The 17237-nt window shown below is 34.7% G+C and overlaps 1 protein-coding gene across 2 annotated transcripts in view; it reads left to right on the top strand.

The window, feature by feature from the left end:
- YME1L (ATP-dependent zinc metalloprotease YME1L) overlaps nt 1-17237 on the top strand; it is a 214943-nt gene that overhangs the window by 38921 nt on the left and 158785 nt on the right. For both annotated transcript variants that reach the window (XM_090384179.1, XM_090384177.1), the window contains exon 5: nt 11260-11407. In XM_090384179.1, the coding sequence (XP_090240305.1) occupies nt 11260-11407 (148 nt within the window). The remainder of the gene's footprint in view (nt 1-11259; nt 11408-17237) is intronic.

Here is a 17237-nt window from a genome sequence, read left to right as displayed (position 1 = left end):
TTTAGGCACCATGCTTAGATTGCACCCATTTCTGATTTTCTTAAATGAAATTGACAAAGGGAAACCAGGCATGATATCAAAATTTGCAGATAATGTGAAGAATGGGAGAGTGGTTAATGACCAGTGTCATACTGTACTCCTTGAGGATAATTTAGATAGGTGTCAAGGGATGGGCACATAAGTGGCATCAGAAATGTGATTACATTTTGGTGTTACAAAACAAAAGTTTTATAATAACAACCCCAAAATAACATACACTTGGAGGGATTAAATAAAAATAGAGGTAGAAGAAGAAAGGAATTTGTGATTTATAATACAGGTAAACATAAGGTCTCTGAGTAGTGCTGGCAAATAGCAAGTAGGGCTTATGGTATTCTGTTGATGATTTATCAAGCAATTGCTTATAGAGATAGGTAGTGTATGATTCCACTGTATAAGGTTATTATGAGACCACATGTGGAATTCCCTGTTCAAGTAATGCAGGCCACATCTAAAAAAATAATTAATATACATCAAGTTTCTTGAAAAAGTCAGTAGGCAACATGCCTAGTGAGATCAGTGCAAGGACACCTGTGTTAAAATATGAGGGCCTATCTGTCATGCTAATAAAGGAAAAAGAATCTCTCTGCCAAGCAAATATGGTGGATTTGGAATTTTTCTTCATCAAAGACCCGTAATTTGCCCTGCATAATCAAAACAGTGTAAGGATGCACATTTTTGTGATGAATTATGACTTCAAAAGTTTGTTCTAAGGTGAATATTTTTCTAGCAGTGCAACACTCATGCTTTGTAGTATCTGGCAGTAGACTTTTGGCTGTGATGATTTTATTGATTTGTAAGAGTTAAAGGTAAACTATTCTTGAGTATTCCCAGGAGTGGCCTGGATTTGAATCCCATTTTAAGATAGGAGGAATTGTTGAAGCCTTCTTGTGTTCGGTCTATAAGTTAGCTAATCTCAGGCAGAGGGAGTGAGGTTTTCTCCCACAAATTATTGCGGATTATTTAGCCCATGCAACATGCAAATTAGCCCATGAACATGCACTTGTAGTAACATGACAAAACAGTATGAAGTAAAGTAGCATAGCAACTGGTTTGCAAAAATTCATGAATTCATGTCCCTGAGTTACCCACCAAATGCACAATAGAACCTTCCTGGGGTGAAGATTACTTCCTGCTGATGATGCTCAACATTGTTTAAGGGTTATCCAAAAAGTAGTGTATAAAAGTGGTTAATGTAAAGTGAATTTATTTTATAACACAATTTACTTTGAAAACTTTCAGTGTAGTCTCCTTCATGCCTTATGTCTGCTTCCCAATATTTGGGTTTTGAATGCTGTTTAACCATCTGCTGAAGTAAGCTGTCTGGATTGGGTTGTGGCCATTCTCACTGCTTCTAAAAGGCAAAGTCCATGCAATGGTTCCTTGAGCTTGGGGAACAGATCATATTTGCGAGGACTCATCAGGACTATAAGGGTGGTGAGGTAGTACTTCCCACTTGTAATCAGCGAAAACAAGCTGATATGACTTTATGATATGAGCCCTACCATTGCCATAGATTAAGAGTACATTGGCTTCCAAATCTGTGGCCACTTCTGAGAAATTTTTGGGCATAACTTTTGGTAAAGAAATGTTGCATAATAGTCTCCAGTTACTGATCTTCCATGTGACACATGGTCATCAGTAATGCTATCATAATCCTAGGCCATAATGACCATTTTTTTCACCTTTGATTGTTGTTGCTGGCAACATTTAGAGATGTGTGGCAAAGACGGATGCTTCCACTGAGCTGATTATGACTTCAGTTCAGGTTCAGAGTTGTCCGTGTCTGAACAGTGACAACAACGCATTTTAAAAACATTTTGTTGGTAACCTGTGAATAACTGTGTTGCAATTTCTCTGTTTTGCTCATTGTTCATCTTACAGCAAATGTATGATGCATCAGGCAGCAACTTTTCAATTTTATAACACCTCAGCTAAAATTCAACGAACAAACGATTTCAGTATTCCTTGTTTCTTCACAGGTCATGCATCTCTCTTTCTCCAAAATGGGGGTAGTAATGACTGTCATTGCATTGTGCATGTTCTCAATCTGCCTGTGCAATGTTTGTCTTCAATCCTGATTAGATCTTGATGAAACTGCTGAGACTAGTGTGAAATTGTGCTCTGATCTGCTGTTGACTCACCACATGCTTCCTGAAACTATCCATAAATTTGTGTTTGCATTCAGCCATGTAAAGTTTCAATTTTAATAAAAGATCTTTGATCTGAAGCAGTATCACCATCCATTTTTAAAAGCCTCTACACAAGCATTCAATGCAGGAACTCTGTTTCAAGTACACTAGTGTTAAGGTTAAATTTAAATTGACTTAAATTATTATCCTGATAAATGTCAGTCATGCTGGTGTATTGAAGGAGGTGCATGTACAGGTGTAGTGTATATTTCTTGTATATAAATTATGGGTAAATTGCACATATTTTCATGAAATAATAATAGAAAAAATAAAAAATCAAAGTTTTCTTTACTTCACTTTTTTTTTTTTCTCATTCTGTTCAATTACGTAGTATTGGATAATGCAAAATCTCTATGATATACAACTGGTCAAAGTTGATTATAGGACTCATTCCAGCTTATACAAATTGATTGACCAATAGTACAGTAACTTTGCTCAACAAATTCAAAGTAATGTAATCTTATTTCACAAATGGATTCTCAAAACTACCCAATAAAACAGTAACTATGATGGTGTACTGAACTTCACTTGAGTCATTAATGTTGCTTACAAAAATTGGGAAAGGTGGGTTTTTTTTTTGGCTAATGCTTTATAGTATAAGCCTGCCTTCTTACATAATTTGCCACTACTGATACTATTTTATAAATAAAATGGTTTCAATTACTAACTATTCCATAGCATTCCTTTATAAAGTAATAAATTCCCTTGTGAAATAATACACATTGTCAAGCAATTCTGTCATTGATGAAAGTACTTCTACAGAGTGGGTGAAAAGTCCCATACTTTCTTGTGCTAAAAAAACAAGTCACCAAAGAAAATTATTATAAGATATCTGTGTGAGCACCATTGTTTAATGTAATTTTCATATTTTTGCAGGTCATTTAATTTCATTCTTAGAATGAATCAAGTGTGCCAATTTTCTTGGATGTTTGAGCCTGACAGCCTCTGTAGATCCTGTAGGATTCTTAAAAATTCTGATTAACATCAACTCTTTGATTATTTATAATGCATATTGCCATCCTATTAAAAGTGAAATTGTAAAGGATTATACTTCTGATGTCCCTCAGAGATTTCAGTCTGAGTTTTTTATAAGTAGAAGATGATTCAAAATTCACACAATCCAGATTTTCTGAAAGAGCTGATTTCTCTCATTTCGGTAACCATATGCAATTCTTACAAACGACATCAGTGGCAATGCTGTATATATACCTCTAGATGCAGAATAGTGGTTATGTTACTCTTACTCAATACATCTATTCCAGTTTGTTCATGATGAAGCCATCATATCATATTCCTATCCAAATGTGCATAGTCAAAATATGCTTTTGTTCAAAATCATATGTGAACATCAAAGCCGAATTTTAAGAATGATTTCTAATTCACTAGTACCAAATAAATCAACACTTTCATGATTATTAATCTGCTTTTGGGAAACAAGTAGTGACAAAAAAGGACCTGGATGCCTTCATTGCTATGTGAAGAAAATCTTAATGTTAATCAGCATTTATTGCTGTCGCCCAAAAAACACCCGAGAAAACTTGCATTGCAGATGGGTATGCCTTATTTAATTATACAAAGGGCTGTTAAAAAGTATCTTATTTATGTAATGCATCAACTTAAGAACTTGATAAAAAAAAATATATATTATTGTCACTGGTTTTGTGCCTTTATTAATTTAGTGAAATTATAATTTTGGATCTTGTTTCCTTTAGTGTTGAAGCTTGATTTCACTTGAGTGATTACGTCAGTAACACTGGACAACAAATTTTAAAACTTTTGAGTTTTTCCCTCCTGAAATATGGTGTATATTATTAATTTTTATGAGCCAAATTCAAATTTAGTTAGATATTGCTTGGCATCCACAGATTTTGAGAGGAATGCAGGTTATGCTTATTGAAATTAACAAATATTACAATAAATGACATAAAATATAATCAATCCTACCCCCCCCCCCATTTCTTTTGTAATGATCCAGAACCCTTCAGATCAATGTCTAGCAATAATCTGCCAGTACTGGGCTTCTCTCTTCCCTGCTAACATTTCTTTATGGTATCAATATCTTTATAAAAAATTTTATTTACTGTGTTTGCCACTAATGTGTCCAAGGTAATCTGGGAAAAGACCTTAATGGGAATGGAGGAGGTATGTTATAGAACAGGGGTGGGTAACCTTTTTAAATGGTGGGCCAAATAAAATGTCTGAGAGGTACATGCGGGCCAAATTTTTTTTAGCTTTCCCCGATTTTTAGGATTATCAAAATGGTGTATAATAAAAATATTGTCATAAACAGTTTTATTTTATTTATTGTAATATTTATACATACTCATACATATAATTAATTTTATTAATATGGGCTTCAAGATAAAATTACAAAAATACAGTTATAGTGTACAATTATAAAAAAAATTAATTGAAAATTATTATAATTACAAATATTTTATAAAACCTTAATAATCTTAGATTTTCAATTATGCATTGCTATAGGTTTCAATAAATACCTTCATAAAAGTAAAATGGTAAATCCTCTGCAAATTATTTACTTTTATCTGTCGATTATTCACTGACATTTGCCATTGAAACGCATGATATGCTTTCCCTGACTGATCTGCAATCACATTCTACACAGCCAAGATTCCGAGAACCACTACTGACTGTGTGTAAGTCTATGCCTGCTTACCAGTGTTGCCAGAATATGCTTGCTTACTGTTTGGCAACACTGCTCCTTACTCGAGTGTGATATGGCCCAAATTCAAATGATTCATTAGGCACTGTGCATTCAAAATGTTAAAAACAATTTAATAACAGCAAATATAATAAAAATTAAAATAAACATAATTTCATGCTAGATATTCTTAGGCGGGCCATTTATTATACGTATTTTGAAAACAGTTGGGGGCCAGATCACACACGATCGTGGGCTGGAGGTTGCCCACCCCTATTATAGAAAAATATTGCCCAAAATTGTTGCCCAAAAAAAAGCTTCACAAACTTTCTAAAAGGATTTCTGAATTTCAGTTACAGAGGATTTAATACTCTCAAAATGTTCGTTTTAAATATTGAAAGCTATCTCCAGTCCGTCCATAGCTTTTACAAAATTTTGCATTAAACCTAATTTTATATGAAGTGGCGGTAAATATTTGTTCATTTATCTCGTGGCTTACTGACGGCATTTTTTTTTAATACTGCACATGCACTTGTATACAATTGCCAACTGGACAAACTTCTGCAATTAATCTCTCCATTTGCTCCCAGATACTAGAAGAAGAAGAAGAAGAAGAACTCTTTATTGCATACAAACGCACATGCCGTACACAATATCCTTCACGGCTAAAAGCCAGGGGTTTACAGTAAAGGCGTACAGTTTACAGTAAATACTGTTTCCAGTCAGGGAATGGTCTGTTATGGATGAATCCTTGGGCAGTCCATTTTCCAGTTTGTAATCTGTTTACCACACAACCACTATTAGCCCAACCCTGCAGGAAATGGAAATTTTCTGAAGCCAACTGGGTCAAATTTCAGTGGATGAGAAAATTATACAACTACAGCCCATAAATGAAGTCATGGAGTATATCACATCTTTCCTCTTATCAGCAGCTAAATACTCAGTTCCATTATCAGATCCCCTAGCCCAATGGCAATTTAACTATTGGTGGAATGAAGAAGAAAAAAATGAAGCATGGAATTTATTTAGGCAATTCTCAACCACAGTTAATTTTGTTAACTACAAGAAGCTGAGGGCTAAAGTGGGTCTCATTCAAAGACAAGCCAAGAAAGATTCCTGGACTTGGTTTACATCTATTATAAATAGAAACACTGACTCCAGATTAATATGGAAGAAAATTAGGCAGCTTTCTGGTAGTTTCCAACCATCCTTTCTCCAGTTCTTTCCTGGAATGGGCAAGAACTCTCCACTCCTCTGGATATAGCAAATGCCTTGGAAACTTGCCCGGATCTCAGCAGCATCAGCTTACTCCCTGCAATTCCAGAAAATTTAGACCACCACTGAACAGTCACCCGTTAACTTTGAACCTCTCTACTGCTTCCATATAACCAGCCTTTTCAATATTCTGAACTTCTACAAGCCATTAGAACACATGACAGTGATGATGAGCCAGATGGAATGTATTATGTCATGTTACAGCACCTTGATGGCAAAAATTTACAACTGCCTGGTATTTTATACTCTAATCTTTCTGGAAAATATTTATTCCAATTCTTGGCACCATTCCATAGTTCTGGCATTTTTTAAACTGGAAAAAGATCCCATCAGTCCTTATAGTTCTAGAATAATCTCCATCTCTAGTTGCCTCGGTAAAATCCTTGAAAAAATGATCTCAGTCGACTCTTTTGGATCACTGAAATGCAACTAATGAGTAATAATAGTCAGCATGGCTTTTGCCAAAACAGGTCCTCCTTAGATCTCATGATCAAGGCTGAGTTTACAATTCGGAGTGCCTTTGTAAAAATCAAACTCCTTGTTATGGTTTCCATAGATATAGAGGAGGCATTTGAAACTACTCTGACGTCATCACATTCTCAGTGACTTGGTCAGTACAGACTGTAGATATATAGAGGGCATTTGATTCTACCCTGGCTTCATGGCATTCTCAGTGATGAGGAAACCTGCCTATATTCATTAGGCACTTTCTCCAGTGTCATTCTTTTCAGGTTCAATATCAAAACTCTCTTTCAACAACATTCTTGCAAGGAGTACCACAAGGATCTTTACTGAGTGCAATCCTTTTTTGTCCTTAGAATTGATTCCATTACAAAAGAACTCCCACGGTTCAAGCTTACCTTTATGCTAATGATCTCTCTATTTTTTGCCATTCTCAGAACATGATATCATTGAATGGCAATTGCAGCTATCCCTGAATAAATACAAAAGTGAGCAGTGCTCGATGGCTATTGTCTTTCACAACAGTAAACTATTGCATTCTACTTTTGCAATAAAAGTAAATTGCATACAGATTCTGAACTTAACTTCAGATGTTAAACTTTACCATTCTGATTGCTTTATTTGCTTTCTTGTGGAGCAGATTGTACTTCTTCAATATGTTCATGAACATATTGAAGAAGCATATGAACCCCTTCTGTACCTCTGCAGTAAAACACACTACTTAAGTATGCAGCCAATGTAGAGTTGCGGTCCACATCCTTTTGAGGCATACCTCTTCAATCTACTGTTGCAAAATCTCTATACAAATAAACCTAGCAAAATAAGTACAGCAGGCTTGCACCTTCTTGAACTAACACAGAGTTGGAATGTCCCTATTCTCAACAGGCAATGAATTACTCTCAGCCACCGACTCCCCCTCCTCAGCTGACCTGTGATACTTATCTTCATCAGGGGGAAAAAGACCTACTGACACTGAGTGTAAAACAACTCCATGGAAGTCATATTCAGAAGTATGTTGGTTTCTTGCCAATATATATTGATGGCTTGAACTCATATTCAGCAGTAGTATTTCCCTCTGCTGCTATTTCCACCTGAGTATAGTAGCTTCTTAGCAGAACTACATGCAATAAAATTAGCTTTAGAAAATCTGAATCTCTACCCATCTTTAAAATATATAGTACACTGATTGTCTCAGCTTAATTCCAGCAATGCAAAATCCTTCCCAGAAGGTTCACCCAGTTTTAAGTCAAATCAGGAGTCTGCTAGTGCAAATTGAAGAATGTCATCGATCAGTGAGCTTTTGTTGGATCCCAGCACATTTTAGGATAAAGAAGTATGAAATAGCTGACAAAGCTCCTAAAAATCTGTCAACTTTAGGTTTAATGTCCATCCCTATTCGAGCCTTTGTTTATAATCACATTATACAAGCAGCATGCGTTGCACAGTGGAAAGAGCTATGGCACACCGAAACCAATAATAAACTTTATCAGCTGAAACAGGACCCAAAGCTTTAGCACTACCATTAAGACTGCGATGGGAAGACGTGGTACTTGCACGGACAAGAATAGGACATAATATGACTCGCCTCCATTTACTTACAGGCAATGATCCTCCTCAGTGTCCACATCGTTCAGCACATTTAACACTCAAACATATTCTGATTGACTGCCCTGACTATCAACAGGACAGAATGTCAGTACTGCTTTCCCTGACTGATCTTCAAGAACCGATGACATTACAGCATATTATTGGCAAAGAGGCAAACATTAACTAATTTTCAGTTTTATGAAGCAAATTAGTGTATATCACACTAATTTGCTTCATAAACAGATGAAGAACAGATTTCTATAATGAAAATTCTGAACAGATTTCTATAATGAAAATTAAGTGGTTGCACTTAGTTATTTTATAGCATATTATTTATAGGCACACTATAGCCACTGCAGCTTATGTACCACTTAAATATTCGTAACACACACACACACACACACGTTCCATATTTGAAGTCAGGAAGATCTTGACACTGACCCATTCTTCTTTGCAAACACTCAAAAACTGATCCCCACATGCTACAAAATCTTAGATCAGCAACTTTCACCAGCATCACACACCACACAGGGGTGTTTCTAATTCAAAGCCAACTGAACGTATATGCTAATGTGCCTAAACTACACCAAGTCCTCCATATTTCTATTAAAAAAATGTTTATTGTTCATTGTAATCTAACATCAGGCTATGGAGTGATGAAAATCGTGTTTTTCATAAAATGCCCTTGCATCATCAAAGAATTTGGATTTGATGTGCCATTTCACTTCATTGAGTGATTAGACTTCTGTAATGAAAATGTATACTATGATTTAATACACCAGTTTATGTAACTCAATAATGATAAGCATTATTGCTGGTTGCAGCAGGACCAAGTGACTTGTCACATATCCAACAAAACAGTGGCAATATTGAGAGACTTTTTTTTTTTTGTGATCTTCCAAAAATTTGTGGAGCTTATCTGAAAAGGCAAAGGCAGTGTTTAAAAATAGTCCCCCCACACATTGAAGAACTGAAAGCCAGTATACAGAATGAAAATTGCAAACAAAGATTCAAGTTATTGAATATGATAAAAAGAGTTAGTGCATGTATTCAAGAAGAAGGTGGATATTTTCAACATTTATTAAGATTTTTTATAACTACTTATTATCATTATAGTTTTTATAATTACTTGATTGCTTAATTTGGTAGTAAAATAATTAATAAATTTTAATTACTGCTATTTGAATTTCATGAATTTTGAATTGCCCTGTAATTTAAGCCATCTGGTGAGCAGTCATTTTTCAACAGTACCAGTCAGTGATCTAAAGTTGAGTTGTATTTCCGTATATTTTTTGCAATTTTTGTTTTGATTTGATTGAGATCAGCAATTTCTTTCAAAAAATAAAACATCAAATATTAAAGTAAAAATAAATAAATTTGGCATTTCAATAAAAGTAAAAATTTAATATTTACAATAATGTCAATCTAAAAAATGAGTTAAATATAAAATTTTGAACAATGGGCACATTTTCTGAGTGCAAGTTCTTCATAGTCTACAATTCAGAATTGAACGTTTGTTGGTTAACATTATCAAAATTGGTTATTTTCCTTGATGTTGTACAACCAGGTTTTTGCCAAAACATGTATTAACTTTTTTTTTTGGAATGAAGGATCATAAAACTGGTTATAAACCACAATGTATTTTCGTGATGAAAATTCAATTAGCTAATATTGTTGCTGCTTCTTTTTCTTTAATGCAATTTCATTGCATTTGAAATTCAGTTTGCATCAAATTGTTTTGCTGCTGTTGAATCTCATCTTTTCAAAGGCCAGTTATGAACAGTCAAAGTACTTTCATGAGATAATTTAAAAGCAGAATACATAATTTTCTTAATTTTTTTAATGTTAAGTTTTTCTGTTGTCTTTTGACCATTTCAGCAATTGCTTGAACAGTATAGTTTCCTCAATGCTCAGAATCTCTTTGCTGCTTGTTGGTATGAATGTTTTTGCTCCTCAACAATAATTGTATATTTTGCCAATCTGCATTCGTGTAAATTTATCAAAAACACGCTCACCATGATGTTGCCTTTTTCTCTGGAAATGTATAATCACTATAAGAACTTTCAGCAGTTCTCACTAGACTTTTTTCATGCTGAATTCTCATTTGCAGTTGTTATCCTCATATAAATCACTTAACTGTGTTTTTTCTTGAAATATGATTATTTTATTTTTGTTTTTTATTATATCAAATAAAAAAATCAGTGGACTCATCCTCTTTTCCAATGTCTCTTGAATATTTGAAATATTGTTTGAACTTTTCTCCTAATTTTGCATACACATTAATCTACATGAGACACCACACTGTGTATCCCTTTTTAAGCATTAGGCCATGTGTCAACATTCTTAATAATGTAAAATGAATCTAGATGGCCTGGCAGGCCAAAATATGATGTTGGTTTCAATTGTTTTCGGATAGGTTACAATATATTTGTTACAGTATCTTAATCATGGTACAGGAAGTCTTCCATGTTCATTGCAGTTCCTAGAACGATGACAAACAATGGGATGGATCAATCTCCATATGCATTGACTTGCGTACAACATGTATTGCACAAAAGGTGTTTCAGAGGCAAAAAAAAATTATTTTATTTATGTGTGTAAAAAAACAGATGTTCTTTAATATCATATCATTTTAATAAAATACAAAATTATTGCTAAATAGAAAAACAATTGTTGGCTCACTCTCCTCCTCGCTCCATATACCGTCCTGCCCTCTTGCCCACATAATTCTCTTATGTCCTCGAGTCGACAACTGTTTTTTTCATTAGTATAAACTTCATGAAATGTAACCTGTAAATAAACCAAAAAGTCACCAGTTTATTTCTAAAAGAACTTAGATATATGTCTTCATTTTTCTTCTTAAAGAAAGAGCTGATTTCTTTGAGAGTCATTTTGGGAAAACTGTGTGAGTGATTTTCTGATTAAACTAGAATAATCTCCTTTTAATGGAATCTTTATTATTAAATAGTTGGTTCATTAAGGGATAGAAAGATTTACTCTGTGGTGTTGTACATATAAATGATTAATTTTGAATTATTTCAGAGTTTAGATTTCAGCCTTGAGCCTGCACATCGGGAGTATATCTCCCGAGAACTTAAACAGAACTGTGCTATTACCGTTCCTTTTAACAGGCAATTACCATGGAGAGTATCTCATGTGTCATCCAGTAGTTTTTTTGAAAATAAGCATGGTGAGTTACCTCATTTTACTGACTTCTGCTCATTATAAGCAATTGTTTATTATTTATATACATATTAAAGTTATGAATCAACAAGGCTTACCTTCATTTTTGGTATAGGAAGCTTCTTTTCCAACTCTCCTTGTCCAACTCGCTAATAATTCATGGGGAAGGCGATATCAATTTTTACAAGACATTGTCATAAAGTTAGATTTTGGAGGTCTAAACTGGCTAATAATTAAGGATCGTTTTTTTTCTTTTTGGTGCTGTGGCAGGAATTTTTGAGTTAAATTTAGGGGTCTAATAATTGGATATGGGGGTGGGCAGGTGGGGGTTATTCTCTACATTCCTTAAGTCGGACTAGAACTTTTCGCGGTGTCATGTTCACAGGAAGGGAGCTACTCACAATTAATCCGAAACTTTTGTCTTATGTTGTAGTGTTTGTTCTTCACGCATGTGTATAAGTGACCAATCGTCGGACAATAGGAATGGCCTACGGATATTGATTGAAGTTGCATGTAGTTTCATCTCTAAGGTTTCTGCAATAAGTAGTTTGTAGTAGTTGTGTTGAATATTTATAATTTTAGTTTCATTGAAGCTGAATGTATGTCGTTCATTTATGGCGTGGAACAAAAGTTCCGATGCATTTGAACGACCCGCCTGCACTGAAGCTTCGTGTTGTTTTGCTCGAAGCTGTGCCACTCCCATGGTGGATCCTACTTAGACAGCGTCACAATTTTTGCATGGTATACTGTATACTAGGTCATGCTGCGATTGGAATGTGGTATTTGATGGTCGATTTCTGAAGAATGTGTATAATTTGTTCATGGGTTTTGCTATGATTTTCATGTCGGTTCCCTTGCATATTTGGTTAAGTTTATTGTACCAGTGCTCGATATATGGAATGGTGATGAAATATATTTTTTTGGTCTTGTCGGATTTTTTTGCAATGTTTGTTGCGAGGTTGTTGTTATTTATTTTATCACAGACTATTGTTTTGACTTTGTTTATATAGGTTAGTGGGTAACTCCTATTTGAGAATCTTCTAGTTAGTTCGTTTATTTCAGTGGTTAGAGAAATCTGGGTGGAAGAATATTTAAAGGCATTTAGAAATTGGTTCAGTATGGCCAATTTTTTGTATGGTTGAGGATGGTAACTGTGGAAGTGCAGAAGCATCCCTTTATTAGTGGGTTTTCTATATATGCTGAAATTTAGTTTTTGGTCTAATCTGTGTATGGTAAAATTAAGGAAGTTTATGGAGTGGGATTCTGCTTCAGTTTATAATTCAAATTTTAGTCTCTGATGGATGTTATTAAAAACCTGTAGAATATTGTTTATGGTCAAGTGATCTGTGATGATTAGGATGTCATCCAGATATCTTCCGTAATATGTGATCTGTGGTATAAATGGATCAAGGTGGATCTTTTCTAATTCGTCTAAGTATAGTTCGGCAATGAGTCCACTAATGTTTAGGCCCATTGGGAGGCCAAAAATCTGTCTGTATATTTTTTCTTGGAATAGAATGTAATTTGCATTTACTAATAGTTTTGTTAGTTCGAATATTCTGTCTTTGGGGAGTCTGGTGTTATTAATTTTTGTGTTATCATCGTTTAAGTAGGCCCAGACTATGTCTAAGGCGTAGGGTAAATTTATGTTAGTGTATAGTGAAGTCACATCGAGTGAATATAACTTCACATCCTCCTTGATATGGAGATCTTCGAGGTTCATGAATAAAGCATCGTAGTTTTTTATGTTATATGTTAGGAGTTCTCGGAGTGGTTTTAGAATTGGGTAGATGAACATGGCTAAGGAGGCAAAAGCTGAATTCTTATATGACACGATGGGACGTATTGGGTATCCTGTTTTGTGTAATTTTACTTGGCCGAATAAGGTTGGGATATTGTATGTGCGGGCTTTAATTTGTTTGAGCTGAGCCATAGTGATGTGGTCATCTTTCCTTTAGGTGGTGAGCAATTTGTTATATTTGTTAACTAAGCTGTTGAACTCTGATGGTGCAACCTCTTTGTATGTCGTTGTGTCTGAAATGATGGTGTATAATTTATTTATATAGTCTCCTTTATTGAGAATAACTACTGTATCGCCTTTGTCGGCCTTTTGAATAATGATATCTCGGTTTTGTCTAAGTGTGTGTAAAGCTTTTGCTTCTTCTCTATGTCGTTTTGATATTGAGGGGATAGCTTGGTTTATGATTCGATTGGTTTGTTGGATTAATACGTTTTTTTGTGGCAAATCTCTAAGAGCGAACTCGAGGTCAATAATCATTTGTTTCTTGGGGGGGAATCTCAGCGGTAAATTATAATTTAAACCTTTATTTAATAGGGCTATTTGCTGAGAAGTTAGCATAACAGATGATAAGTTCTTTACATTATCTGATGGATTATGGTCGTTATGGGATCCAGTGTTTAAATTGGCCCGGAAGTCATTAATATGTGGTAGATTCCTATTGAGGAAGGAGTGGGAATTTTTTTCTGCGTTTTTGGTGTTTCGGTATGCACTCTGATTCTCAAAACGATTGTGTGACGAATGGTGACCTCTGTTGTGTGGAAAACCCCTAAGGGCTTGTAATTTTAGGTTATGTCTGTTCTCTAATGTGGTGGATTGGCCGTCGATTTTTATTTGAATGGTTTGCTTTAGAGTATTCCAGTCCATACTGTTTAGGTGTTTTCTAAAAATATTGCGATGTCGTTGAATCTGTTTAAAATATATCTTTTTTAGATTAAATTGAGATTTTAAAGCTAGTTTTATTATGTTGTTTGATGTGGTATGAACTAATTTTTGTATTCCTTGGATTTTCAAACCTAGCCGAAATTTAGCAAATTTCGGTATTAAATTTTCAGAAAGGCTTTATTTTAGAAACTGAATATGATATTTTTGGGCTGCATATTTCAATGTAATTCTAGTATAGTCTTGTTTTAACCCTGTTAACCATTCAGCCATAGTGTTGTCTATTAATGTATAACTTGAGTGGTCAATTAGGTCAGTATACACGTATGCGTGAAGTATAGTTTTAAATGGAGCAATTAAATTTTGAATTTTGAGCGGAGAGGGAGAAGCGAAGTGTAAAGTCGACAATCTGTGGTATTTAATAGATTTGATACTAGAGAGCTATTAAGTGCTCGATATTTCCTATATTCTATTATATTATGAATCAACAGGGCTTACCTTCATTTTTGGTATAGGAAGCTTCTTTTCCAACTCTCCTTGTCCAACTCGCTAATAATTCATGGGGAAGGCGATATCAATTTTACAAGACATTGTCATAAAGTTAGATTTTGGAGGTCTAAACTGGCTAATAATTAAGGATCGGTTTTTTTCTTTTTGGTGCTGTGACAGGAATTTTTGAGTTAAATTTAGGGGTCTAATAATTGGATATGGGGGTGGGCGGGTTGGGGTTATTCTCTACATTCCTTAAGTCGGACTAGAACTTTTCGGGGTGTCATGTTCACAGGAAGAGAGCTACTCACAATTAATCCGAAACTTTTGTCTTATGTTGTAGTGTTTGTTCTTCACGCATCGTCGGACAATAGGAATGGCCCGAAAAGTTCTAGTCCGACTTAAGGAATGTAGAGAATAACCCCCACCCACCCACTCCCATATCCAATTATTAGACCCCTAAATTTAACTCAAAAATTCCTGCCACAGCACCAAAAAGAAAAAAAACGATCCTTAATTATTAGCCAGTTTAGACCTCCAAAATCTAACTTTATGACAATGTCTTGTAAAATTGATATCGCCTTCCCCATGAATTATTAGCGAGTTGGACAAGGAGAGTTGGAAAAGAAGCTTCCTATACCAAAAATGAAGGTAAGCCCTGTTGATTCATAATATAATAGAATATAGGAAATATCGAGCACTTAATAGCTCTCTAGTATCAAATATATTAAAGTTGTATATTAATGGGTTAGAATGTGTATGTATGTATAGCAGATATAGAAACACTTTAATATTTCTATATCTGCTATATATTTGTTTCATTCAAAGTTTGTTGGCTTATGTAATTTATTTCAAATTCTTGAATTATTAGCATATGAGTTATGAACATATAAGGGCAGAATAAGGTCCAAATATGTAAACATAAATGAACCAACACCACTCTGCATGAAAAAAGATTAATTAAAATAAAACAAAATAAATAACTGCTCATCAAGCTTGCAATTTTAGAAGTTGAAAAAAAGTGTACATATTTTTGCAAATTCTGGTAGCCAATTTAACACAAAGATAAATGAAGTTTTAGTAAAGAACTTGATTAGTCAAAAGTTGATGGATTTCACCAGAACAAAATGTGAGTCTTGACTAATACAAGTGCTTTCGGGAAAGCACTATTCATGTTGAATGTGCTGGTGGTGGGGGATGTAGTGTATCATAAATATGGTACACCAAGGAGGCTAGAGGGTATTGTCTGTACATTATATAGAAGCCTGAAAGGCTTGTGTATAATGTACAGACAATACCCTCTGGCCTCTTTGGTGTCTCACGGTCTAAAAAACTTGTATCCACCGGTTGGCTAACTATGGGGGTATTATATTTCGATGGTTATTTTCGTTTTTTAGATTATTTGTCATATATTTATGATAATATTATAACGCTGCTGACTTAAACACATGAAGCATACTCCCAGATCTATGTCTGAGGTCCTACTACAGGTACGAGTTTTGCAACCCTGGACTTCCTGAGCACCACTGTATTCCCCTTCTTCCAATTACTTTTTACTGTTCTTAAACCCTTTGTTTTTTATTTCTTGTGAGCAATTAGGTTAACCGAAAGCAATATTCGAGATGCTATTTTTCTGCTATGTCTTGCTGTTTTCATCTCCAACAAAGTTTAGAGACTTTTTGTCAGTTTGATATTTCTCTCCTATACTGGGTTGTTATGCTTCATTTGTTTAATTGCCGACCTCCCTACTACACTGACTTTGACCTATTTACACCTTCTCCCCTCCCACACTTGGGGTTATTTTAACATGTTAAAAATACACCGAGAACTAATTTGCTAACTTCTTTGGTTCACCGATACAGTTTGGCTGACATTTGTTCCCCTCAGCCCATTTCACCGGCCCCTGCATGGCACCGCAGTAAGTTGTCCCTCGTTGTCTATATCCTTTCATCTGCATTTTACATTACTTTTTTTTTTTAATTCCTCGTGTGTGACTTGCTATTTTATTTTATTTCTTTTTATTTAATCTTATCTTAATTTTTACTTTTTATTTTAGATTTCATCTGGTTTTTATTCCTTTCTTTTTTGGTCTCTGTTGGGTATAAAATATACAACAGCTTATTTTTTTTACCTCTTGCATATATTTCATATCAGAAACAGACACCTTGCTTCTTGTTGTATTCCCTTTGGTTTTGGCTGCTGACCCTTGATGACAAAGTTAAAACCATTGGATCTATAGCATTAAGAACTATATGTATTTTTATTTAATTTTATTTTTAATTTACTTTTATTTTACAGGTACCTATTTAATTTTTTCCCTTGTTACTACATCTGATGTGGTCAGAATTCCTCCATTTATACTCTAATCTACTTGTGTGTGTGTGTGTGTGTGTGTGTGTGTGTGTGTGTGTGTGTGTGTGTGTGTGTGTGTGTGTGTGTGTGTGTGTGTGTGTGTGTTTTCAGTGTATTGGGTAGGGATGCTGACCTGTCAAGTGTAATTACCATGGAAAAAATTGAGAATGCCTGCAAGGTAAAAGCACATAACCTGAAATTAAATTAGATTAACATAAAAATAGTAATGATAACAACGATGGTACCTAAAGCAGTGGATCCTAGGGCTTTAACTACTTCTTCAAAGGGTTAGCAGCCAAAACCATAGGCGCCACCA

This window comes from Mastigoproctus giganteus, chromosome 1 (assembly GCF_048544385.1).
Source record: "Mastigoproctus giganteus isolate SK-2022 chromosome 1, ASM4854438v1, whole genome shotgun sequence".
In the NCBI taxonomy this organism is placed as follows: domain Eukaryota; kingdom Metazoa; phylum Arthropoda; class Arachnida; order Uropygi; family Thelyphonidae; genus Mastigoproctus; species Mastigoproctus giganteus.
Note: the sequence above shows the minus strand (reverse complement) of the source record. Positions and strands in the feature narration are given on the sequence as shown.